The 26,598-nt window shown below is 42.0% G+C and overlaps 1 protein-coding gene across 1 annotated transcript; it reads right to left on the reverse strand.

The window, feature by feature from the left end:
- Positions 1-7,399: 7,399 nt before the first annotated feature.
- Positions 7,400-21,459, reverse strand: LOC123750387 (pancreatic triacylglycerol lipase). Its single transcript, XM_045732505.2, has 8 exons — positions 21,291-21,459; positions 18,072-18,229; positions 17,246-17,362; positions 16,335-16,943; positions 14,859-14,991; positions 10,679-10,805; positions 9,698-9,904; positions 7,400-7,976 (listed from the first exon to the last, which is right to left on the reverse strand). Exons 1-8 carry the CDS (start codon positions 21,385-21,387, stop codon positions 7,862-7,864), a joined length of 1,563 nt encoding a protein of 520 aa, XP_045588461.2. The 5' UTR covers positions 21,388-21,459; the 3' UTR covers positions 7,400-7,861.
- Positions 21,460-26,598: the final 5,139 nt, after the last annotated feature.

Genomic DNA, 26,598 nt, shown 5'->3' on the forward strand with positions numbered 1-26,598 from the left:
TGCTTCCACGAGCAACATTACCTGAGGTGGTTGATCCCCAGAGTTTAGAGACAACATCGTAAATCAGTTCCCGGGATAAGTAGAACTGGCAGAGAGAGAGAGAGAGAGAGAGAGAGAGAGAGAGAGAGAGAGAGAGAGAGAGAGAGAGAGAGAGAGAGAGAGAGAGAGAGAGAGAGAGAGAGAGAGAGAGAGAGAGAGAGAGAGAGAGAGAATAGATTTACACAGAGTTCACTACCAGAGAATGTTCCATTCCAAGTCAGATATCGTTATGACCCTCAAATTCTTTTCCTCCTAAGTTACCTGTAACACCTGGCCTAATTGCGTCGTTGGAAGCAATTATCAAGTTGATAGTTGCAAGTGGCGAGAATGGGGAGAAGGAACAGAAAGATGATGAAAAGGGTAAAGAGGGGATTCAATAATGAAAAGAGAGAAAATGAAGTATGAAAAGGTAGAAAAAAAAGTGAGGAGGTGAATGATGAAAGGTGACATATATTGGCATAATGAAAAGAGTTGGAAAAAGAAATGAGAAGGAAAAAAGAGAGATATGAATGCCAGGGATCTAGACATGTAAAATAATATGAGGATAAATAGAGGGTAGATAAAGAGAAGGAATGATGAGAGTGGAATAATGAGAGGGCGAGAGAGAGGGTGTGGGATAAAGAAGAGTGACATGGAAAGAAAGGGTGGCGATAGAGGATATGGAAGTGAAGGGGACATGCTGATGGAACAGGAACACGACGAGATGGTCACGGATGCTGAGAGTAACTCACTATTAACGTTTGGTAACTGACACTGGATGGGAGAAAGGATAATTTCAATGAGGAAACTGGAACGAAGGAAGCAGAAGTAGGAGACAGATGACCAGATGAAGGAATAGGACGAAAGATGAGAGAATGAAGGGAACGATGACTAATAAAAGGTGAAAGAGGACTGGACTACAATGGCATTCACAAGGTCTGGGTAACGTCCATTCAATAAGCCGTACAAAAGCTGGAAGAAGTACAATTTTCAAGCCATTGGCAAGTGGAGTCCGGATTCCACCTGCCAGAAGTTATTGGGAAATACAAACCTGGTTATGCGTATGGGAATGTCAACACCCATAAGCCTGGAATCCCACTTCGGCCAATCATCAGCCAGATACCCACACCCACATACAGACTGGCTAAGCGATTCAACAGCTTGTTGACTCCTTATATACCTTGTGCTTTCAGCCTGAAGTCTCCAAAGAAATTTGTTGACTTGCTGCGGGGAGCATGGGCCACGGGAATAAGAGCCTCTTTGGATGTAGAGTCGCTGTTTACCAACGTACCTGTGGATGAAACAATCGGAATGATAATAGTCAAAGTATATCGTGATCCGGCTTGTACTCCTCTTGACATACCAGAAAGCATACTAAAAAAGCTATTCCAAGCGTGCAATAAAGAGGCACTCTTCTTGAGCCCTGATGGGCACAAGTATAAGCAAGTAGATGGGGTCGCCATGGGTTTTCCCCTAGGTGTCCTGTTTGCAAACTTCTACATGGGTACCATTGAGAAAAAGGTCTTGGTTAACATGCACTTGAAACCCGCCATATACTACAGGTATGTTGACGACATTTTTATGCAGGTACCTGATGTCAGACATCTGCAGCAGCTGAAGGAGACATTCGAGCAGAATTCTGTGTTAAGTTTCACTTACAAGGTGGAGAGTGATGGGAAGCTGCCCTTTCTAGATGTAACAGGCACGGAAAGAAACGGAGGCTTCCACACTGCAGTCTACACTAAGGAAACAAACAGGAATGTCCCTCAACGCCAATAGTCACAGCTCAGGATGGAAGCAAGTCGATGAAGAACTCTGTAGGGTAAGGCAGGTCCTAGTCAACAATGGCTTCTCTAACGGTTATGTTGACGACATCATAAAAAGTCAGGTGAAACGCCATGCAACCTCTGAATAATAGTCAACCAACACAACACTTGTACCCCCTATTAGACTGTTTTACAGGAACTTCTTTTTGACGGCTCATAAAACGGAGGAAAGTGTCCTGAAAGATATTATTAATAGGAACGTTATCCCTACAGACAAAAATCAGAAAATACAATTGACAATTTACTACAAGACCAAAAAAACGGCCAACCTACTCATGAAAAATTCCCCAAACAACAAACAGAACGCCTTGAAGGAAACCAACGTCGTCTATGCCTTCACATGCCCGCTTGGGGACTGTAAGCCCCAAAGAACTCAGTATATAGGCAAGACAACAACGTCTCTTTCTAGGCGATTAACAATGCACAAACAACAGGGCTCCATCAAGGAATATATAATCTCTTCCCACATACAAACCATCACCAGAGAAATCTTAACAAACAAGACAGAAATCATCGATAGATACAGCGATAGCAGGCGGCTTGACATCTGCGAGGCACTACACATCAAGAAGTCAACACCAGCAATCAACAGCCAATTAATGCACAACTATATTGTGTACAACTATAGCTAGAGCTCGATCCCGCAGGCACAAATAGATGAGTACAAATGGGTGAGTACACACACACACACACACACACACACACACACACACACACACACACACACACACACACACACACACACACACACACACACACACACACACACACACACACACACACACAGAAGACAGAAGAGTAAGGGGAGACATGATCACAACCTACAAAATCCTCAGGGGAATCGACCGGGTAAAAAATGATAAACTATTGAACACTGGCGGTACGCAAACAAGGGAACACAGGTGGAGACTGAGTACCCACATGAGCCACAGGGACGTTAGAAAGAACTTTTTCAGTGTCAGAGTAGTTAACAGATGGAATGTATTAGGCAGTGATGTTGTGGAGAAAACTGACTCGTGGGATTTATTTATTTATTTTAATTACAATTAATAATTAATTCGTATAAGGATTTATAATATATTTATAAATAATTACTTTATAAATCTATTTATTTGGATTGTGGACTGTGTGATATTAAAGCGGACAGTATCATTCTAAAGTAGACTGTATGATATTCAAGTTCCCACAAATAGCTTCTACACAAGTGGGGGGGGGTAATTACATAGCTTACCAAATCAAAATTAATCGATTGGTATAAATTTGCTAATAACGGTTAATCTACAAAATGCCAAACTGGGTTAATAAGATAAATATTAGAGCTGTTATGTAGAACATGACCTGGTTAATGAACACTAGACACGTCCGCGTCACATGACCTGACCCTCTGGTGGACAAGTCTATAATGGTGAGGTAGCATGCTTCTCTTTGCACCTTACAATCTGTAATAATTGTTTCAGGTCGTTACACATTACTTGCTGGAGTAATACACTGTACAAAATGCAAAAACATCCTTATAACAGAAATGACATGACACTGAGTATGGTTAAATTAATATTAGACGGTTACCCTTCTTTTTGGGTGTTGTCCTGCCGGACAACCGGGTTGAAATGAACTCATACTAACAGGCCTGGTAATACAGAGAATTAGCTCAGACGGGAAGTCAGGTACTCCCTGTAGCTGGTGAGGTTGTTGTGTCAGATTGAATCCAAGATATCTCGTGAATTATGAGACTTGACAGCACTGCATATCGCGTGTCCTCACGGGAAGTCTTCTTAACCACAATAGCGTTCCTCCTCTCTCCTCAATCAACCGACGCCTCGAGAAATCAGTTCGGTTCAATTTCGGGAAGAGTTACGTTATTTAATATATTTGGTTGTAAATTATTCGGTTTATTACAGGAAATTGTTTTTTTTGTCGAATACTGTCATCAGACTGCAGGATTTAATATTATTTGATCTATATTATTTGTAGCGAGAGGTAAACAATGCGCAAATCTGTTTCGCATTTTCTAAAGAATGACACTTGCTACTATCTCTTAAAAGGTAACTAAGGTAATTTAATGTTGATTTGTGTTAATGACAGGCACACTACCAACAGGTTAATGACAGTTGACAGCCAAAACCAAAGAGCCAGAGCTCAACCCCCGCAAGCACAATTAGGTGAGTAAACACACACACACACACACACACACACACACACACACACACACACACACACACACACACACACACACACACACACACACACACACACACACACACACACACACACACACAAACACACACACACACACACACACAACTTATAACAGAATGACATCAGCGTGGATAACATCAGCGGCATATGACAGGTTGGCCAACATAAGAACAGCCTTTAGAAACTTGTGGAAGGAATCATTTAGAACTTTGTATACCACATATGTCAGACCAATCCTGGAGTATGCGATTCCAGCATGGACTCCATATCTAGTCAAGAATACGACTAAGCTGGAAAAGGTTCAAATGTTTGCCACCAGACTATTACCCGAACTGAGAGGTATGAGCTACGAGGAGAGACTATGGGAATTAAACCTCACGTCATTGGGAGTCAGAAGAGTTAGGGGGACATGATCACCACATGCAAGATTCTTAGAGGAATTGATAGGGTAGATAAAGACAGACTATTTATCACAAGGGGCACACGCACTTGGGGACACAGGTGGAAATTGAGTGTCCAAATGAGTCATAGAGACATTAGAATTTTTCAGTGTCAGAATAGTAGACAAATGGAATGCATTAGGCAGTGATATGGTGGAGGCTGACTCCATACACAGTTTCAAGTATAGATATGATAGAGCCCAGTAGGCTCAGGAACCAGTACACCAGTTGATTGACAGTTGTAAGGCGGGACCAATGAGCCAGAGCTCAACCCCCGCAAGCAAAACTAGGTAAGTACAACTAGATAAGTACACACACACACACTCGGGGGGACATAATCACCACAGGCAAGATTCTCAGGGGAATTGACTGGATAGAGAAGGATATATTATTTAACACGGGTGGTACTCACACAATGGGACACAGGTGGAAGCAGAGTGCCCAAATGAACCACAGAGACATAAGAAAAAACTTTTTTCAGTGTCAGAGGAGTTAGTAAATGGAATGCATTAGGCAGTGATGTGGTGGAGGCTGACTCCATACACAGTTTCAAGTATAGATATGATAGAGCCCAGTAGGCTCAGGAACCAGTACACCAGTTGACTGACGGTTGAGAGGCGGGACCAAAGAGCCAGAGCTCAACCCCCGCAAGCACAACTTGGTAAGTACACACACACACGTGCGTCAGTTGAGAACAGCATCCCCAGCCTCTGAATCACACTACAAGTCAAGTCAGGAGATTCCATTAAGATAACTTTTCCTTGTAACGCTACAACGCGTGTGAAAAAAAAGAACCGAACTTCCTGGTGTTAATGCCAGAGAGAGAGAGAGAGAGAGAGAGAGAGAGAGAGAGAGAGAGAGAGAGAGAGAGAGAGAGAGAGAGAGAGAGAGAGAGAGAGAGAGAGAGAGAGAGAGAGAGGAGAGAGAGAGAGAGAGAGAGAGAGAGAGAGAGAGAGAGAGAGAGGAGAGAGAGAGAGAGAGAGAGAGAGAGAGAGAGAGAGAGAGAGAGAGAGAGAGAGAGAGAGAGAGAGAGAGAGAGAGAGAGAGAGAGAGAGAGAGAGAGAGAGAGAGAGAGAGAGAGAGAGAGAGAGAGAGAGAGAGAGAGAGAGAGAGAGAGAGAGAGAGAGAGAGAGAGAGAGAGAGAGAGAGAGAGAGAGAGAGAGAGAGAGAGAGAGAGAGAGAGAGAGAGAGAGAGAGAGAGAGAGAGAGAGAGAGAGAGAGAGAGAGAGAGAGAGAGAGAGAGAGAGAGAGAGAGAGAGAGAGAGAGAGAGAGAGAGAGAGAGAGAGAGAGAGAGAGAGAGAGAGAGAGAGAGAGAGAGAGAGAGAGAGAGGGGGGGGAGGAGGGGGAGCTCGAGGAATATAGATGGAGAGTAACCTTGACATCGTTGAGTTATCCAGGTCCGCAGCACCAAGAGGAGGACAGTAATTCAGACACACAACCACACAAATCATATTTATTTCATTTATTTTTCAACCATCGTGTATCTTACTAACAGGAAGGAAGAAATGAAGGAGGGAAATTATAAATTTTTATCTCCCAAAAATAAATACAAACGGCATTAGTTCCTGCAGACTCAAAGAAACACATTAATCTTTATTACTTGAGTAACAAAGGATTCCTTAATTATGCAAGACGAATTTTGTTTTCGTTATATTAAGAACTTCGAAGAGAGCGGCTGCATGCGACAATTCATGCATAACGATAATATATGTAAATGTATGACGTGAAATACACTCACCCTCCATACAGTCTTTAAAAAGCGAGATCCTCCAGACCTTGAACAACGAGGCACGTCAGACTGGAAGGACAAGCCCCCATCAGACACTGAATATTGAGCCCATCCAGCCCAAACCGACACAAGTCTCTTTAGATATTAAAGAACAAGCCCCTCGCGACCTTGACGAATGAACCTTGACAGAATTCTAAAAACAAATCTCTCTCGAATTTGATATACGAATCCCTTCGGATTTAAGGAACTAGCCCCCTCAAGCACCTTATACCTCGCCAACGAGGCCCTGAAGCATTTTAGCACCAGGTAAAGCTTCCTTCTGAAGCCTACTCTGCCTCGCAAGCTCAGCACATCACCAGCGACCTCTCCTCGTATCAAAACTGCAACAGCTTCACTGCCCTTTCGGGGCTTCCCAATGGACGTTTCAGCACATACAAGAGGAATCACCTACTACGTCTAAGCTTGGCATGACATATAAGAATCCGATGGGGGAAGGATTCCGAAGGCTTTTATGTGTAAATGTTAATGAGATACTCCAGCTGCTTGGTACTGTTTCAGATCCTCAGTGGATATTTCAAATCATTAGAAAGTAACAGAAGAGTGAAAACGAGAAAATGTGGAAACAAAATAACAGATAACCGATTTTATGTTATGTGATACATTTATTTATCTGATGAGGACAAAAAGTATTTTTATGTTGTGCATCTTCGCAGATGATACAAAGATTGTAGAGATAGATCTCTGTCTGTCTATCTGTCTGTCTCTCTCTGTCTCTCTCTCTCTCTCTGTCTCTCTCTCTCTCTCTCTCTCTCTCTCTCTCTCTCTCTCTCTCTCTCTCTCTCTCTCTCTCTCTCTCTCTCTCTCTCTCTCTCTCTCTCTCTCTCTCTCTCTCTCTCTCTCTCTCTCTCTCTCTCTCTCTCTCTCTCTCTCTCTCTCTCTCTCTCTCTCTCTCTCTCTCTGTTTCTCTATCTTTGTCTGTCCGGTTCTGTCTTTATCTTTCTCACTCATCTTTCTAATCTTCCTTTCCTCTCTTCCACACATGTAATAATTAAAATTCTTCGTTTAGTATTGTAATTATTGGGAGGCGTAACCCCTGGTCATGGCGGGCACTTTATGGAGCGAGGTGTCATTATCAGGAAATGTTTTTAAGATTTCCTTATTAATATTTAAGAATTAATAAAAGTCTTCACAGGATAGTAATAAACATACAGAGGTGTTTATTAATCACTTAGATTTTTTTCGCATAAGTTATGCGGAACATTTAAGAAAATTTGACAACAAATACAATTAAGTAGATATTTGCCATTTAATTCACAATGTTGTCGTGCAGTTAGGTCTAACAGTGCATCAGTAGGCTTACACTTCTCATAGCAAAATTCCTAAGCAGAACGGAGAAATGACAATTATAGCTACTGGAACAATTTTAGGATCAATATCAAATTCTGAAGAAAATAGTATCCTAACTACGGTTTCGTGGTCATCCAGGCTGTTTCTCTCCACATGTTGTTGTTGTTGTGATCATCACTGACGCGAGGCATCATCACTCTCACCGCCAGGAGGAGTGTGTGGAGAGGGAGACAGTGAGAGTGAGAGTGAGAGTAAGAGAGAGAGAGAGAGAGCGAGAGCGGGAGAAGGGAAGTCTTGACGTCTTCTAGACGGAGAAGGTGCACGTTTCGTCCCACACCAGAACCTCTGTGTCTCCTGTTTTAATCTCGGTGTAGTCCTCTCCCACCGTGCACAGTACCCTGGTGTGGTCCAGACGGGTCCTACGGGTGCACAGGAACATTAGAGTGGTGATCATGATGAAATGACTTGGCACTAAGTTTGCCTGGTAGAAATATTCATTTTGTAACCAATCAGCATTGTAAGTGTGCATTCTTGTATAATAAAGCATACAACATATATAATAAAAAAAAATGGGTGGAATGAGAAGCGAATACTCATGTGTATTTAGAGTCATATGGCAAAATTTTCTCTGAATACTCTGTATTCTCTTCTCCGAGGCTATAGGTTCCTATAGTTGCATCAAAAGTGGTATCCCTATATAAAAAAAAATCAAATTATGTTTATCTAATTTCCGGAAGTTCTATAAAATAAAGCTATAACCAAACTTAAATTTTCCTAGGCTTAGTATAGCACATAAGAATACCACATAAGTACTATATTAGACCTCAGATAGCGTGTATTGAGCCTAGGAGAGTTAGGTTAGATTTTATTAGCAACATAAAAATATAAAAAAAATCCGGTTTGTCCAAATTTAGTGCTACAATAATTTACTTTCTGGTGGTCCATTACGACATATTTGTACTCTCGACCCACATCGTTACTTTAAGTACTTTCGTTACTTTCGTCTTAAGTACTTTCGCCTTAAGACGATGCGCTAAACTAGACATTCCCCACTTAAAGTATCCACGTAATATTAGGAACATAAAAATTATTATGCATAAAGATTCGTGTTTGTGCCGATAAAGTATGCACACACACACACACTTAATACGTGAATGTATTCTTTGAGCAACAGATATTGCAATGTAAAGCAGCTCTAGGATGCATTATAAGTAACAGACACTAACAGATAAGTAACAGTCTGGTAACAGACACTCTTGGGTAGATACAATATTCACACACACAACCTTTCGCTATTAAAGCCTTTTCCAATAAATATAATAAATTGTTATCCAGTACGATGCGCTTATCTTACGAAAACATTCGTTAATGATATAGGCAGTGCAATATTGCATTAGAATATAGAATCTGAATTATATAACTGAAGAATTAAAATTAAGAAATATAAGTTATTAAAGTGATTATAGATGTTTGGGAACAGAGAAGGTTTAAATACGGAAGATCTAACAAAACTTATTGATACATTTATATGTAGCAATATATATATTAAGTATTAAGATAGCACCCCCACGAATTGATAGAATTACGGACTTCTCATGCCCGTGCCACCTTTTAGTGGTTTAATCTTTATGAATCATCAATCACTCAGATAGAAGGAATATATTCCTTGAAAGGTTTGCACACTGAGAGTTTGCTTTACTAGGTTAGTAAAGCAACTAAAGTAAAGTAAAGCAACTGTACTCCTGAACTATGTTCAGGAGTACAGTATATATGGTAGTTGGTCAGTAAGCAATTGATGAGGCCTTAATAACCTTCCATAATTTAACAGGTCTCAAGCCCAACACCAAACTTACACGTAGAAATTTATCATAGCAGGAAAGCAAAATTTGGGGATCACTAAACCAACGCAATTAATGCTATTAATATTCATTTGACGTTACTTCAACATCATTTGCCTGTTAGGAGCCAACTTTACGATAAGGTAAAAATATTATCTAGGATATGCAGTAAGCCAATACGAGAATATTGCACTTAGAAGGGTTTGAGAATAGGGTACAGAGATACGACAGAGGCAAAGAATGGTGTCCAACCATATGGACCTTCGAGAGTCGAACGGTACAGTGAGGTACTGTATACTCACGCTTCCGGGTAGTACTCCATTGGGGAGATCTGGATTGAGCGAACGTAGAGAGAGCGGTTACACAGTAGCAGGAAGCAGTAGCTGCCAGGGTCGTAGAGAGAATCGTCGTAACTCCAGTGGGCTTCCATCCTGATCGCGCGCGAGATGTCGACGTGGCTGGTGAACATGAAGTACTTGGGCTGCCCATGGTCGAACCTTTCGTGTTGTCTGGATAAAACACGTTTTATTATTGCATCGATGTACATTTTAGACACTGGTGAGTTGCACCCCGCACTCTCCTTGTCACTGGACAAATAGTTTCATTTATTATGCGTTGAAGAGGGGGGAAAACATCTCCTTTCAGCAGAGTTCTCTAATAAGGAATAGGTATGACTGGGAGGCTGCGTTCATATTCTTGATTTCCATATGTCTCTGTACCAGGGCGTCTCCGCTACTTGAACATCAACAGCTGTGATTCCCGCTATGACATAACATTAAACTTCCACTAAGTTTATATTCTAAATGTCTGAAGTGGTGTTAGTGATAATTTAGTGAAGTATTGCCATAGTTATTAAGCATACACGAATAAATGAATATGATAATATGCTGTTGCACTAATTGAAAAAAAACACTTGGTGAGGTTTTTGTGTTGGTAAATCTAGATGAGCTGGGACCGGTCGATCCACAACAGCAACCGAAGCCAGAGATTAAAGACGAGTTTCCACACTCAATACTGTGAAGCATAGGAAGGAAATCAAGATCTAGATATGTGTTAGTATTAGAGATAAGAGACTTAATTTATGAAGACAGTTAGCGTGTAGAGAAATATCAAAATGAGATAAAACTTTATATGTATATGAGGAGCCATATCTAACAAACACAAGAATAGATATCATAAAAGATGAAAGCTAAACGAATGAGGCGTTTACCTGCTCTTGTGTCTGTAAACAGCCACTCAGCACCGGTAAACAAAATTTGTTCCATTTTCCATGTTACACTTACTTAGTGAGTCTGACTTTGTCGATTGTAAGTCCATTATCACCAAACAGCCAGATGTCAAGGTGACCCTGAACCCAGTCCTCGGCATTCTTCGGGTGGGCTGTATCCACGATGACTTGGTAATGATAGTCTAGAGAGAGAAGGAATTTTGGTTAGAATCGTTGTGGAGGGATCGAGAGTTCGAGGTCAGTGGAAACGGTGGTGATTAAAAGGAAATTAAGCTATAGTAATTAAGAGAAGAAAAGGTTAATTATGAGAAGCTTGGTAATGAGATCCAAGCTAAGGAATGTAGTGATGTTGCTACCTGGTGGGAGAATATTAGCTATGGGAGGTGATAATGGTCTTCTAGAGACAGTGATAATTATAGTTAGGGAAATTAGCCGTGGTGGTGGTTGGCAGGTGTTAAGGAGCAAGTTTTTGAAAGTGATAATCAGCGTCAGCAAATGGATAGATAAGCGAGGTGTCTGGTACGGTGGTTTGCTTCGACAACGGAATTTGTAGCGTGGAGTTATCGTTGGGCTGGCGTGAATGGTGTGGTTTACTGGTGTTGGTAGTTAGGGAGTGATCATGTAGTTAGTTTTGAATAAATAATGTTAGCAGCAGAAGGATTGGCGGCAGTTGAGTCAATAAGTGGTTGATTTGTTGTGTGTGAAGACAGACCAATAGAGTTGATTGTAGCATAACAACAAATACATAATTTGTTGCATGGTAAATACATGGTAAACATAACACATTCTTTGGGCGGATTCACTGCATATATATTGTGTACTCCTACACAATATATATGCAGTGAAAGAAATCGCCCAAAGAATGTGTTATGTTTACCTTATTTCTCTGGGTTTGAGAATATTGTCAAGGCCTTGAAACTTTTTAATATACATGTATTGTTTAGCTACGAAAATACTGTTGGTAAGCTATTAGTTAGAAACAGCCCTCGTGGTGATAATTGTGTCATTTATATAATACCTTGTAAAGACTGTAATAAGTTCTATGTTGGCCAAACATCTAAAGATTTGAAATGTAGAATTTCGCAACATAAATACTCTGTAAGACATGGCCAATTGTCTAATGCTTTGTTTGTTCATCTGTCAGAAGATGCTCACCAAATTGATTGGGAGATGGCTTCTTCAATAACGAATTGTAAAATCACTTATAACAGAAACATAATTGAATCTGCTTTGATACAGATTACAAAAGAAAGTAATTTGAACATTAGCAGTGGTTTATATAACTTAGATCCATTTTTTGATAGATCAATTAAAGGGCGATTTGAGAAGGATCATTGATACACATTTGTCTCGCTAATTCATTGTAAATATTTACTATCTTATGCTATTATAATCCATGTGTGGGCCTGTTGGAGGGTATGGATAGGAGCTGCATCGTATGGGCCAATAGGCCTTCAGCATTTCTTGTGCGGCTCATATTTGTGTCCACCTAATTCCCATTCATTTGTTATTGTACCTCACCTCACTTCACCATTCTCTCCTGCCTATTTATGTTCAATACTTGACCTGTAAAATCACTCCTTCTGAAGATGTATTAATACACGAAAGTACTTAAGGAAATTCCTGTTTCAATTTTCCTCCGTGGCCTGATACTGACACAACAGAAAAACCCATAGTTCAATCAGGAATGCAAGGTAGCGAAGCAACTGAGTAAAAGAACATGGAGAAACTACAGAAATAACAGAACACCAGAGAGCAGGGAGAGATACCAGAGGGCCAGAAATGAGTACCTCAGAGTGAGGAGGGAAGCAGAGAAACAGTTTGAAAATGACATAGCGAGTAAAGCCAAGACCCAACCAAAGCTGCTCCACAGCCACATCAGGAGGAAAACAGCAGTGGAGGAACAAGTGATGAAACTGCGAAAAAGGGGAGAACAGATACACAGAGAATGACAAGGAGGTGTATGAAGAACTCAACAAGAGATTCCAGGAGGTCTTCACAACAGAACAAGGAGAAGCCCCTGCACTAAATGATGAGGAGGGAAACCAAGCAACCTTGGAGGAATTTGACCTCACCAGTGACGAGGTCAAAAGGTGTCTGCTGGAGCTGGATGTGACAAAGGCTGTTGGGTCTTACAGAATCTCACCATGGATACTAAAGGAAGGTGCAGAGTGTGTGTGCCACTCAATGGTGTATAACAGGTCACTGGAAACAGGACATTTACCAGAAAGTTGGAAGACAGCTAACGTGGTCCCAATATACAAGAAGGGTGACAGGCAAGAGGCACTGAACTACAGGCCAGTTTTCCTAACTTGTATACCATGCAAGGTGATGGAGAAGATCGTGAGGAAAAGGCTCGTAGAGCACCTGGAGGGAAATAACTTTGTAATGCACCACCATCATGGGTTCAGGGATGGTAAATCGTGCCTCACAGTTTAATAGAATTCTATGACCAGGCAACAAAAATTAGACAGGAAAGAGAAGGGTGGCCCGACTGCATTTTTCTGGACTGCCAGAAAGCCTTTGACACAGTACCCCGTAAAAGGCTATTAAAAAAGTTGGAGCAACAGGCAGGAGTAAGAGGGAAGATGCTCCAGTGGATAAGGGAATACTTAAGCAACAGGAAACGGCGAGTAACGGTGAGGGGGGGGGCACCATCAGAGTTGCGAGATGTCACCAGCGGAGTCCCACAGGGCTCAGTACTTGGACCCATCCTGTTTCTAATATATGTAAACGATCTTCCGGAGGGTATAGACTCGTTCCTCTCAATGTTTGCTGATGATGCAAAAATTATGAGAAGAATCAAGACGGATGAGGATAGACAGAGACTACAGGATGACCTGGACAAACTGGAGGAATGGTCTAGAAAATGGTTGCTAAAGTTCAACTCAGGAAAATGTAAGGTAATGAAATTAGGCGAAGGGAGCAGGAGGCTGAACACAAGGTATCATGTGGGAGGTGAAATCCTGCAAGAGTCAAATAGAGAGAAAGATCTGGGGGTTGATATCACACCGAACCTGTCCCCAGAGGCCCACATCAAAAGACTATCATCAGCGGCATATGCTAGACTGGCCAACATAAGAACTGCCTTTAGAAACTTGCGTAAGGAATCGTTCAGGACCCTGTATACCACTTATGTAAGACCAAGACCAAGTATGCAGCTCCAGCCTGTAGTCCATACCTAGTTAAACACAAGACAAAGTTAGAGAAGATTCAGCGGTATGCCACCAGGCTCGTCCCGGAACTGAGAGGAATGAGCTACGAGGAAAGGCTAAAGGAGCTGAACCTCACATCCCTGGAAAACAGAAGAGTAAGGGGAGACATGATAACCACCTATAAAATTCTCAGGGGGAATTGACAGGGTGGACAAAGACAAACTCTTCAGCACGGGTGGGACACGAACAAGGGGTATAATGCAGTCTGTAAGGCACCAGTCGAAATGTGCCATCTCTCCTACACAATACCAGCCCCCAGGGGTGATCTCTCCTACACAATACCAGCCCCCAGGTGTGATCTCTCCCACACAATACCAGCCCCCAGGTGTGATCTCTCCCACACAATACCAGCCCCCAGGTGTGATCTCTCCCACACAATACCAGGTGTGATCTCTCCCACACAATACCAGCCCCCAGGTGTGATCTCTCCCACACAATACCAGCCCCCAGGTGTGATCTCTCCCACACAATACCAGCCCCCAGGTGTGATCTCTCCCACACAATACCAGCCCCCAGGTGTGATCTCTCCCACACAATACCAGGTGTGATCTCTCCCACACAATACCAGCCCCCAGGTGTGATCTCTCCCACACAATACCAGCCCCCAGGTGTGATCTCTCCCACACAATACCAGCCCCCAGGTGTGATCTCTCCCACACAATACCAGGTGTGATCTCTCCCACACAATACCAGCCCCCAGGTGTGATCTCTCCCACACAATACCAGCCCCCAGGTGTGATCTCTCCCACACAATACCAGCCCCCAGGTGTGATCTCTCCCACACAATACCAGCCCCCAGGTGTGATCTCTCCCACACAATACCAGGTGTGATCTCTCCCACACAATACCAGCCCCCAGGTGTGATCTCTCCCACACAATACCAGCCCCCAGGTGTGATCTCTCCCACACAATACCAGGTGTGATCTCTCCCACACAATACCAGCCCCCAGGTGTGATCTCTCCCACACAATACCAGCCCCCAGGTACCATTCATCTTACAAGGATAAAAGAGGTACTCACAGCAGTACGGAGAGTGATCGTCAGTGTCGAAGTACATCTTAGCGTTCACCCGCGACTTATCCGTGTACTCATCAGCGTGGATGCCCATGAAGGCGCACTTTGAGTTGTCCTCCGCGCAGGTTGCGCAGCGACCCTGGCAGGAGGAAGAGGCGGCAGGAGTGGTCAGGGCACATTGGGATGGTATTGGAAATTGTGATGAGAAATAGCTAAGCCAAGTTGACTATATAAGCATATGGAAGGGATACGAGGGCATTGATTGATAAAAGATTGATAAAGATTAAGCCACCCAAAAGGTGGCACGGGCATGAATAGCCTGTAAGTGGTGGCCCTTTTTGAGCCATTACCAGTATCAAGAGCTCATACTGGAGATCTGTGGAGGTGCGACTGCACCCTGCGTGACGGGAGATGTCTCCCGTCTCATGAGGGCATTACGGACTATTCATGCCCGTGCCACCTCTTGGGTGGCTTAATCTTCATCAATACGAGGGCATGAGAGGAGTTGGTATAGGAAGAGGGACTGAGGGATCTATGTCCATTTTGGACTATTGGGGAATCGAACGTGGACCTGAAAGAAACAAGTTCGTCACTTCATGGATTATTGATTGCGTCCGTGCAAGTTCATTTGTTTTGTTAAATTGACGGAGTTTTTTACATATGTGATAATGTTTGTAGGATTCGTCTCACTCTGATTTTAATAAAATAAAATAGGATACAGTAATTCGTATGATATATTTTGAAAATAATAATCCATTTGGGTAATATTATATCAGAGTTTATATGTTAAAATTTCTGAGACAACATGATGCTTGAAATATCGGACTGCCTTTACTGATATCAGTGAATTATGTTATCTAGGTTACGGCTTTAAGCAGGTGTATAATACCCAGTGTCTCAGGCTGTATGTATGTCAGTCATTGGACACATGACTCCACAAATTCTCCCACGCTGATACATATCTCAAAATGCATCATACACCAAACCATTACTCTATAATTACTCAAGTTGATGAAAAATACTTTGTTTAATTTTGTATGCGAGAATTCATAGCAATTTTTTTTTATGGTTGAATTAGAGATTTTATCCTAACAGCCAATTTATGTTATCTCTAAGTAAAACTCTATTGGTGCACTATTTAGCGAGCAAGTAGATAATTGCTCTAGACGTAAACTAAATGGTCTTCATCTCAATTATTCTTTCAACTGTTTTCTGTTGTCGAGGACAGACAGACTATTTAACTTTTCGAGGTCCCTCCTACGCCAGGCTGCAGCAACAACAGTTGCCTTTATATAAGGAACCTATTTACTGCCTGGTGAATACAGCTTCCAGCTCAACAAAATCTGACTAAAACGTCTTGTCCTGCCTGAGGAATCGAACCTAGGACCATTCGGTTGTGAATCAACTGCACTAACTACTCAGCTTCACAATCCTTTCACCGCAAGATGCCGCAGTAATTATAGAAGAAGACAGAATACTAACCAGTTCAAAGGAGTCGTAATCGACGCACTCGTGGGCTGTGTAAGGGCACGGCTCGTAGAGTGAGTCAATATAGAGCTTGTAGGATCTACCGTGACTGCAGGCGGCCAAGTCCCTCACGCCGTCCGGAACGTCAGTGATGAACTCAATGCCAATTTCGACGGGGCTGCAGCCAGGCTGGTCATGTCCCGAGTTGGGGTAGAAATCGACGTTCCCCATGGGTTCCTCCGTGCCGTAGCCCAACACCAGAATGCTGTCGGCGTCCGTGTGAATGTTGTCGACGTAGACGGCATCCGTTTCGTCGAGTCGGATGAAATCGGGATTGTTGGTGTAGTAAGGCCCAGCTGGGTCGAGGCCTGAGATACGGCCGAGATTTTCAATTTTCTCTCCTGCGTATCCTGACACGTGGGAGCCGAGGGAGTGGCCGAGCAGGTGAACGTTGGCAGGATCAACACCGTACTCGCTGATGAAAAAGTTGACGAGGTACCCAATCTCCAGGCCGACGACGCGGGTGTTGGCGGAGGCCTGGTAGTACATGGGCAGCGAACCGTCGCCCCAATCCGTTCGAATAACGTTGTAATCACCGTATTCGAGGAAGGCCGCCGCCATATCCTGATTCCAGGTAAGTCAAGTGGCTTTAGTTTCGTTGTAAATATTAAATGGTAGATATAAGCACAATAAAGTGTGCAATCTGTAATTGACATGTCGTTTGATGAAACTTTGGTTTATGTATACAATAAGATCTTAGTACTTTAGTACTACTACTAATAAGCAAGTAATCAGTCCGTAATATGAAGAGCATATGCTTACTAAGTCATCAAACATTGCAAAAAATTATACAATGCATATATATATATATTACTTTAAATATATTATACAAATAATCTCTTTACCTCTTAATATACATCGCATACCTTGAGCCACTGGGTGTTGCCTGTGTCGATAAAGCCGTGGGTAATGATTTTGATTGGTTTGGACGGGTCGAAGGTTGTAGAGTCAATCACGCTCGAGTCTGCACTGATAAACACGTCCTGCAAGGAGACATGGTAAACAACTGCTGTGTGCTGTTATGCAAAATATTTCTTAGTGTTGAATCTCTACCTCATGATACAACTTAAACTGATCTCTAAATCATCCATCACATAGTGATGCATCCTATTACGACTTCCGCGTATATTATAAAGCAACCAGGTGATTTATACACTCTTACACAAAATTCCATAATCATATTGGTATCGAAGTCCTTCAACGCTTCGTAGATATATGTAAAACCCTGTAACAAACTCTACCACAACTGAGTTAATCCGGTATTGAGCAGCTTCCATCAATTCAAGACCCGAGACTAATGAAACAGTGCGAACATTAGATACTTTTTGCAGACGACGAGTCCCAATAACGTGACTGTACACGTCATGTCCAAACCTCACATCAGACACTATCATAATAGTCATCCAAACACTGGTCACATTACTAACAAATGGTTTAAACTTTTCTAAAAACCTGGTTTTATCCAAACAAAGGATTCCACGCCTACATCTCTCCTCCAGCACACGCGTCAGCACCTGTCCGGTACCCACAAGCAGTCTCCAGCACTCGTTCAAACACCATTCCGTGTCTCATTGGCTTCAAGGACGCCCTTGTTTCCACGTATCTACCAGGTACTCCAGAGTACCTCACGACCTAAAAGCCCTTGAAACTCATCAGACATTCCTCCTCACCCCTTTTCTTTTTCTGAGATACCTCATTTTCAGCGCGTTCTGCTCTTGTGTGCAGGCGGAACTGAGTGTTGATGTGTCCCCTTGAATTAGGCAGGACGTTGATGGGTCTTGTGGGAGTGAACCAGTCATCGTTGAGTTCCAAGCAGCCAAGCACCGGATCGCACCATTCTGTGTCAACTCCTGAATGGTCAAAAAAAAAAAACACCAGGTTAGTTTTGTCAGTCGACATTAGCACCAATTAATATGAACATCAACAAATGGTAAAATATAGTTAGCTTATTGACAGGACTCGCTAATTCTTATGATGGTATTCTTGACTCACCAAAAAACTTATGCTTGATGAAATCTAGCTCCTCACATTAAGATGCCGCGCTGCTTCATCATCTGGGAACTACACGGACCACTCTACCATTAGTCTCGTCTCCTTACTAAGTGTTTACTAAAAAAAACAACTACCAGACCTATACGTTGCTTCTATTTTTTTAATATTTTTTTTAACATTTATAGCAACAATTTGTGTTGGAACCGTTATTGACAGTTCCAGAGGAAGGAGCCGGTACACGGGAATTAAATGGCTGAAGAAGCGGTTCTTACCCTCCCCCGAAAAGTCTTGTGTTCAGTAATGTAAGTGTATTTCTTGAAGATTATTAACACGATTACTTTGACTATGTTATTGTATAGAGCAAGAGTGACAGATTATATATTAGTGAGGGGTCAAGATTACCAGGATGATCAATTATTTCTCGTGATGCTGACGAAGCACCGCAAGACATTATAAATAATAAATAAATAAATGTTTATTTAGGTAAGGTACATACATAAAGAGATTTTACAAAGTTTGTTGGATTAATAAATAGAGCTAGTATATACAATGCCTAAAGCCACTATTACGCAAAGAGTTTCGGGCAGGGAAAACATTAATGACTAAAGCTTAATACTAATGGGTAAAAAGAATAAAATGTGTTGAGAACAAATAAAAATAGAGGTAAAAGAGGGTAAATTATAATTAGAGGTAAAAGAGGTAAATTATAATAAGTTCAATGCTTTCCTTCAACTTCTAGAGTGTGGGCCCACTGATTGCATCGTCTGAAATTCTGTATTTACTGAAATTACCTTGAATAGCTGTTCCAATCTCAATAATATTACAAGGGAGTTGCGGTAAACAAATATAAGCTCTCAACAAGTGTCCCGCTCACATTCATCTTACAATAGAACAACATTTACTAATGTAAATATTGGAGAAATAGCTAAGTTTTTGGCACTATAAATTTTGATAGGGTGAGGAATTTATAGAAATAAGATAGGAGTTTTATTTATAGGATAGGAATTTATATATTCATTCCGTTAAGCAACCTCTTAACGTCCGGTTAAATTTTTATGCAATGGATACGGATATTGCCAAATTAGAAGGATTTCAATGTCGGCCAAAAAATATGAAATCCAGACTTAGGAATGATTCAAACGAATCCAATTTATTTAGCAAAATTTTTTGTCTTGAAAGGAGAAGAATACGAAGCGACACACAAAATTCACAATAGCGTGATGCATCAAATGAACAAATCCACAAGGGTGTAATGAAATAAGGGCGAAGAGGGAGAACGGCCGATTGACATAGCTCGAGTGCATGGGGGGAGTTGTGTAAAATCCTGGTTTGTGTCTCGGAGAGGCTGCAGGAACCAAGTAAATTCAGTTGAATTTCTGGTTGCAATTCTTATACCACGTCGTAGCTCAGTCGATTAAGGCAGCGTCTGGGATGCTCTCAGACGCAAGTTCGAATCCTCGTCACGGCCCTTGTGGATTTGTTCAATACGAAGCTATTTATAATACGTATTTATGGTTACTAAAAGATGGGGCAATATTGACCCCCCCCCCCCCCTATAATACTTTAATTTTGCATTCTAATATTACTCGAAACAGTGGATTTAAAATTAATTCCATTTTTTCAGTCAAACGAATCAAATTTCAATTCTTTAATCAGATAGTAAACATATGGAACGGCATATCCAAGAATATAAGTCGGTGTACTGCCGTTGATACTATTAAAAAGCCGATTAAAAAAACAGATTAAACAAAATTTAACGGCCTTTTGCTGTTTGAAATCATTTGTATTCCTTTATAAAAAGCGACAACTGAAATCAATTACGTGATGCTCTACGTTTCTAGAACATTCAAAGGAGCAGCTGTAGGCTTTCCCAGACAGGTCTCAGTGACCTGATTCCCAGTGCGTTCTTCCTAATTTAGCCTTATAAACTGGGATTCTGAGCTTACGCTCTCATAACAGTCTTGCATTAAATTATTTACCTACGCACTAATGCATGCTAAACAGTACTTAACGTCCATTGTTGGAAAATTGCGAGAATCTATAATCGCAGAAAGTATTCGTTAATATTTATAAAGGATTCACAACAAAAAATAGAACACAAAACGATGGATACAAATTTGGTAAGTTAAGATTCAGAAAATCCCTAGGGATGTGTTTTCTATTGTTATATTCATCAACCGATAATATATCTTCACTATTATGCCTTTCACCTCCTTGTATACTATAATCATTTTGAATTTCCGTCTTTTTGGAGAATATAAATTATGTTTTCGTAATCTCTATTCATAAATATGGTTCCTAATTCCTGGGATTAAGTTTGTTATCTCTCTTTTTACACAAGTTATTCCTAATTCTCCTAGATATAAACTCCAAGACACTAGTTGCCTTGTTTCAAACATTTATTAATTTATTTATTTAATCTCTGGGCCCTAAGCCATCCAAGCAATATGACGTTGGCCGTGACATTCATTTTCCTTGAATATCTGGTTAAGGTCCAGTTGTTAGCAAACACTCATTTGCCCTGATGATGAGGACCATAGTGGGAGTGGCTGAAACCTTGGAGTTCACTGGTCAGGTTGAGACAACGCTTACTTAACTCACTATCCACATAGAGACAACACTTACAAAGCTTACTAGCTGGAAACACGATACATCGAGCCTGTATTAAACTATTTACAAAGCCTACACACCTTTCTTTAATCATAATGGCTTTGTTTACATTTAGTAAAGAGTTTATGGGCTTCGAAACTTCACATTCCAAGGTTATTGTTGTTGTTAACAACATCGCAGTGCTTCGGAGATAATAATCTGTTTAATAAATGTAACCCATCACGCCATGATTGAGGAAACATGTAAAGCTTTCGTTAATTAGTTGTGTAAATGCTTTACGAATCCTGGCCCATGATGATTAAGACTTACTCAGTCGTCTTGTGAGGTCGTGTGGCCGGCTTCGTCTCCACCCCGGGACAGCTGCAGACGCCGCCCCAATCACCAACACCAAAACAGCGATTTTCATGGTGATGAATTATTCTCTGGCTCTCCCAGCAACACTCATCCCATCCCACAGCTGTCCCGTTATGGCGCCGCAGGCAACTCTCACAACCCTTTATACCCAAGACTTTATCGAGGCAGCCAATGTTCGCTGGCAGCCTCAGTGCCTCCCTGATACCACTGTCCTTGTTCTGCTACTCTTGCTTAACATGGCACCCTGTGTTTCGTACTCTATTCCTGTTGTTTTTGGTCTATTACTATTTTCCCCCAGTTCTTTAATTTCGTCAAGTGTTGTTTACATCTATTTTTATGTTTTCTCCCTTCTGTTCTCTCACTCTCCTTACACGTGTTTGGTTCCCTCTTCTAATCTCATTTTCTTTCTCTTGTTGTTCATTGCTTGTTGATGCCAGTTTTAGGAAGTTTTCTGATACGAGGACGCCTGTGGCCTCCCCTCCCCCCTCACCATCAGCTTTAACCTCAGCATAGACAGAGACATGGATGCTCAGGATGGAAACCTTGGTTTAATGGCCTCACAAAAGAGCATTTATGATACACACCTCGACACACTGGCCTGGCGCGCCTGACGCGGAATGGGCGTAATGTTCAGTCCGTATCACACTCTTACAGATTAACTATTCACATCCCAACCCTTCTTATAATGTTTGTAATTCAGCTGTTACCTCTTTTAAGAATCGTGCGCTGGTGGTCGACCGATACTGTGAATACATCAGCAAGCCTCAACCCCCTTCAAAGGTGGCAGTTTGAACTAAAATAGTTGCTTTGCCATTGGAGAGAACGTCTGAGCGGCTGAGAACGAAAACCATTGTGTTTTCGTTCTCAGAAGCTTGTTGTACTAGATGACGCTCAGTACTTCAGCGTTTATTTGTGAGAAAACTTCACTAACGCTACAGAATTACGTACCAAGTATACAGCCACACAGTAGCACGTGCTTAATGGAAATTTTATTCCGAATAGCTGAAACAACAGCAAACAAGTATTGAAGGGTGAAACTATTCCACCTACGCACCTGACAGACTACACAACTGGCTGTCGAATAAAGATAATTCGACAATTCATTAGCAGTTTACGGCACCACCTCGAGGCACTATATGGGTCCAGGATATCAGGACACCGAGTTATTTTTAATAAAGGCCATTGGGTTCTGTTTTTTTTTTTTTTAATTCAGGCTCTTGAACCCATTTCTCGGACTGGATACAGTTAAGGTAAGGTAATTAATTATGAGGATAAAGTGATAACCAAGCTTGAGTACATATGCCAGCTGGGTACATGATACCGTAAATTATACGGCCACCTTGGTTCTGGACCGTAAGCCTAAATTGGCATCGGGATTTCAAGAAAAAAAGCTTGATCACGATAAGATTTTAAACACAGAATGAATAAACTTGCATAAAAGTCTTTGTTTTCTTTAAAAAAATAAGAAAAATAAGAACTGTATTATAGCCAATAAATATGTCCAAGTTCAGAGAGCGAGAGAAAACATTCACACAAACACTTAGATAAACATATACACAAACATACATGCAAACATATTTCACAATGCTGATTATTCATGTGTGATGAACCGACATTATATAATTAACGTGTGAAGGGTTCACAATATTCTTCACACCACGGAATCCTCGGAAGTCCTTATCGGTGTTTCTCTTCCAGACGCCATCTTTATTATTGGTTGTATGCTGCATTGCATCCATATTGCTTGCCACAGGTTTTGCCAGGCCTAGCCTCGTCGTTGGGACGTGTAGGGACGATATTGTTTGTCCTGCGTTCCTCTACGCAACTTATATTCTCCTCATCATATGTATAAACGACCCCTGACCCTTCCACCACCTTTGGCAAAGGCCCCTGACCCTTTCATGACCGGTAGCAACGATTGATAGTTAGGTCTCTCCGACACTATGTTCTCTAACATGGTGGGAGCGGTTCCGTAGATTTATTACAACCCAGAAATGCAGTGAAGAGTTACGTATTTTCGTTTAGAAAAATAGAACATGAGGTAATTTGTGTTGATAGGCTGCCGTGATGAACCGTTATGACCCTCTGAAGGTTATCTAGAGCGGCATATTGGGTCTCTCTCACTGATATACAACAGATTTAAAACATCTTCTTTTCTGTGATAAGAAATTGTGTACATAACAAAAATCTCTCACTCTCTCTCTCTCTCTCTCTCTCTCTCTCTCTCTCTCTCTCTCTCTCTCTCTCTCTCTCTCTCTCTCTCTCTCTCTCTCTCTCTCTCTCTCTCTCTCTCTCTCTCTCTCTCTCTCTCTCTGTCTCTGTCTCTGTCTCTGTCTCTGTCTCTCTCTCTCCCTCTCTCTCTCTCTCTCTCTCTCTCTCTCTCTCTCTCTCTCTCTCTCTCTCTCTCTCTCTCTCTCTCTCTCTCTCTCTCTCTCTCACTATCTATCTCTTTTTCTCTCTTTCTTCATAAATGTACATATATTTTTTATATATTGATCACAAAAGATAAAGAATTACTGATCTAGTTAAATGACGACTACTGTGGTAGTTTTTTCAAGGCTGTCGGGGGGGAGGGGGGGGAGGGAGGGGGGGAGGGGGGAGGGGGGGAGGGGGGAGGGGGGGGAGGGGGGGAGGGAGGGGGGGGAGGGGGGAGGGGGGGAGGGGACTTACGAGAGCGTGGTGCTAAAAAATGTTTGTTCCGCCACATTTTGAACAGAAACATGTGATGTTTAATATTCATGACTGATGAACATTTGAAATGTATTTTGTTTGTTAGGTTTCTTTCAAAGGATTGTGGTTGTCACAACTATTAATAATAATAATAATAATAATAATAATAATAATAATAATAATAATAATAATAATAATAATAATAATAATAATAATAATAATAAACAAACTGTACCTGAACATAGCTCTTTAAGCCAATGTGCTGCATCCTTCCTCGATACACCCTGCCCCTGACTACCCTGCCCCTGACTACCCTGCCCCTGACTACCCTGCCCCTGACTACCCTGCCCCTGACTACCCTGCCCCTGACTACCCTGCCCCTGACTACCCTGCCCCTGACTACCCTGCCCCTGACTACCCTGCCCCTGACTACCCTGCCCCTGACTACCCTGCCCCTGACTACCCTGCCCCTGACTACCCTGCCCCTGACTACCCTGCCCCTGACTACCCTGCCCCTGACAACCCTGCCCCTGACTCCCCTGCCCCTGACAACCCTGCCCCTGACTCCCCTGCCCCTGACTACCCTGCCCCTGACTACCCTGCCCCTGACAACCCTGCCCCTGACTCCCCTGCCCCTGACTACCCTGCCCCTGACTACCCTGCCCCTGACTACCCTGCCCCTGACTACCCTCGCCCCTGACTACCCTGCCCCTGACTACCCTGCCCCTGACTACCCTGCCCCTGACTACCCTGCCCCTGTCTACTATTCCCCTGACTATCCTTCCCTGATGCTTGGTGAAGCTCTGACACACTCTCCCTGCCTCTCCTCCCTCCCTCACCCTACAGCTAAGTCAGGGACTCTACTTCCTCATTCAGCCGGGAAAGGCTCAAAAATTCCACAACTATACTATGCACAACAACTGATTGGAAATTAATAGCAGATAATTTCACTTCATTGGCGTATAATAATATATATTTAATCGAGTAATGTACCATGCAGTGATATAATTCAGAGTGATTGAATACATTTAAAACAAGACTGGTCAAGTGCTTCTTATCAAATATAAGCCTTACACTGAGTCCCATCAGATGCTTTCTGTAGAACAAATTGCGTTCTATGTGGATTTAATCATCTTGAAATCTGGAAGAAAGTACAGTTATTTAAGTCTGTTTCAGACTGGATGGGTGTAATATATAGGACGCAGAAAATGCTGACGTTCATCAGCTAAATTATGAATTTCGGATATGCTCAAGATCTATCCTTGGTAGTCATTCTCTCACTCATTGAGACCTTTTGGCCTCATGTCGGCATCTACATCTGAAGAAGTAAGTCGCTAATGTAATGTCAAATTTTGTCGTAAGAGAATCGTCAATCTTACAGGCAGCAAGAGCTAGTTTTTTTAGCCTCCGTTATCTGTGCTTCAAAAGTAAATATGATTGGAAGGAAATACAAATTATTAATGTGCTAAATGATGTGGAATGTCTGCAGGTTAGAATAAAACAAATGATCAACGTTGAAAACATAGATGCCGAAAGTTGGATACGTTTAATTATTAATAAATTAATGTTACTTCCCAATATTAAATACAAGATATAGACTGATATCTAGGGCCACAGTACGTAGTTTGTACCTTTGCCTCAATGTTGCTATCTGTACTGAGAATTTGGATGATGGGTCGTCCAGTAACATAACATCCAACTGAGATGGGTTCCCATGCATTATCGCAGTTATCGTACTGAAGGCAATTCTTGATGGAAGTATCTTCATCTTTCAGATAAGATTCGCTTCATCGATTGGTCAGGGCCGTCAGGCAGCCAGTCAGGACTGTGTTTACATATCGTTGTGAGAATAAAGACATCTGCAAGTCTCAGCAGATATTAAACTCCTCAATATATGCGTAGTGGTTCACCCAGTTCGATCAACACTGAATGCTCACAGGTTCGATTCCCGGGCAGTACGAGACGTTTAAGGAACTCTTGTAGGTTGCATCTTTGGTAAGGTCAGTGGTTCAGCCCGCGCTCTCTCAGTTGCCACAACCACCACAATCCATCGTCCAAACCCCATGTATGAACCCAAACCACCCACCTAACCTAACCAACCGATGCATAGCAAACGAGGATATTTGTGATCCGCAACTTTTCACAGCACGTTGTGATCCGCAACTTTTCACAGCACGTTGTGATCCGCAACTTTTCACAGCACGTTGTGATCCGCAACTTTTCACAGCACGTTGTGATCCGCAACTTTTCACAGCACGTTGTGATCCGCAACTTTTCACAGCACGTTGTGATCCGCAACTTTTCACAGCACGTTGTGATCCGCAACTTTTCACAGCACGTTGTGATCCGCAACTTTTCACAGCACGTTGTGATCCGCAACTTTTCATAGCACGTTGCATTTAGTTCGTTGGTTACCATAACTACAATAACCTCGTGTTAGTTTTTATTTTATTTTGCTATTTATTTATATCCACAAGAGTTCTTACATTCTTGTAGAGCAAGTAGCACGCACAGCGTTTCGGCCAGGTCCTTAATCCTAATTTTCCAAGGAATACGACTGTCCAAATCGTTTAACAACCAGGTACCCATTCAC

This window comes from Procambarus clarkii, chromosome 27, assembly GCF_040958095.1.
Source record: "Procambarus clarkii isolate CNS0578487 chromosome 27, FALCON_Pclarkii_2.0, whole genome shotgun sequence".
Classification (NCBI taxonomy): Eukaryota; Metazoa; Arthropoda; class Malacostraca; order Decapoda; family Cambaridae; genus Procambarus; species Procambarus clarkii.

Bases quoted from the DNA above. Each gene is read 5' to 3' on its own strand.
- LOC123750387 (XM_045732505.2), bottom strand. From the start codon at position 21,387: ATGAAAATCGCTGTTTTGGTGTTGGTGATTGGGGCGGCGTCTGCAGCT. The intron at 18,230-21,290 runs GTAAGTCTTAAT...TTGACCATTCAG, and splicing joins CGACCTCACAAGACGACTGA to GAGTTGACACAGAATGGTGC. The intron at 10,806-14,858 runs GTGAGTACCTCT...TTCTCTCTCTAG, and splicing joins CGATCACTCTCCGTACTGCT to ACTATCATTACCAAGTCATC.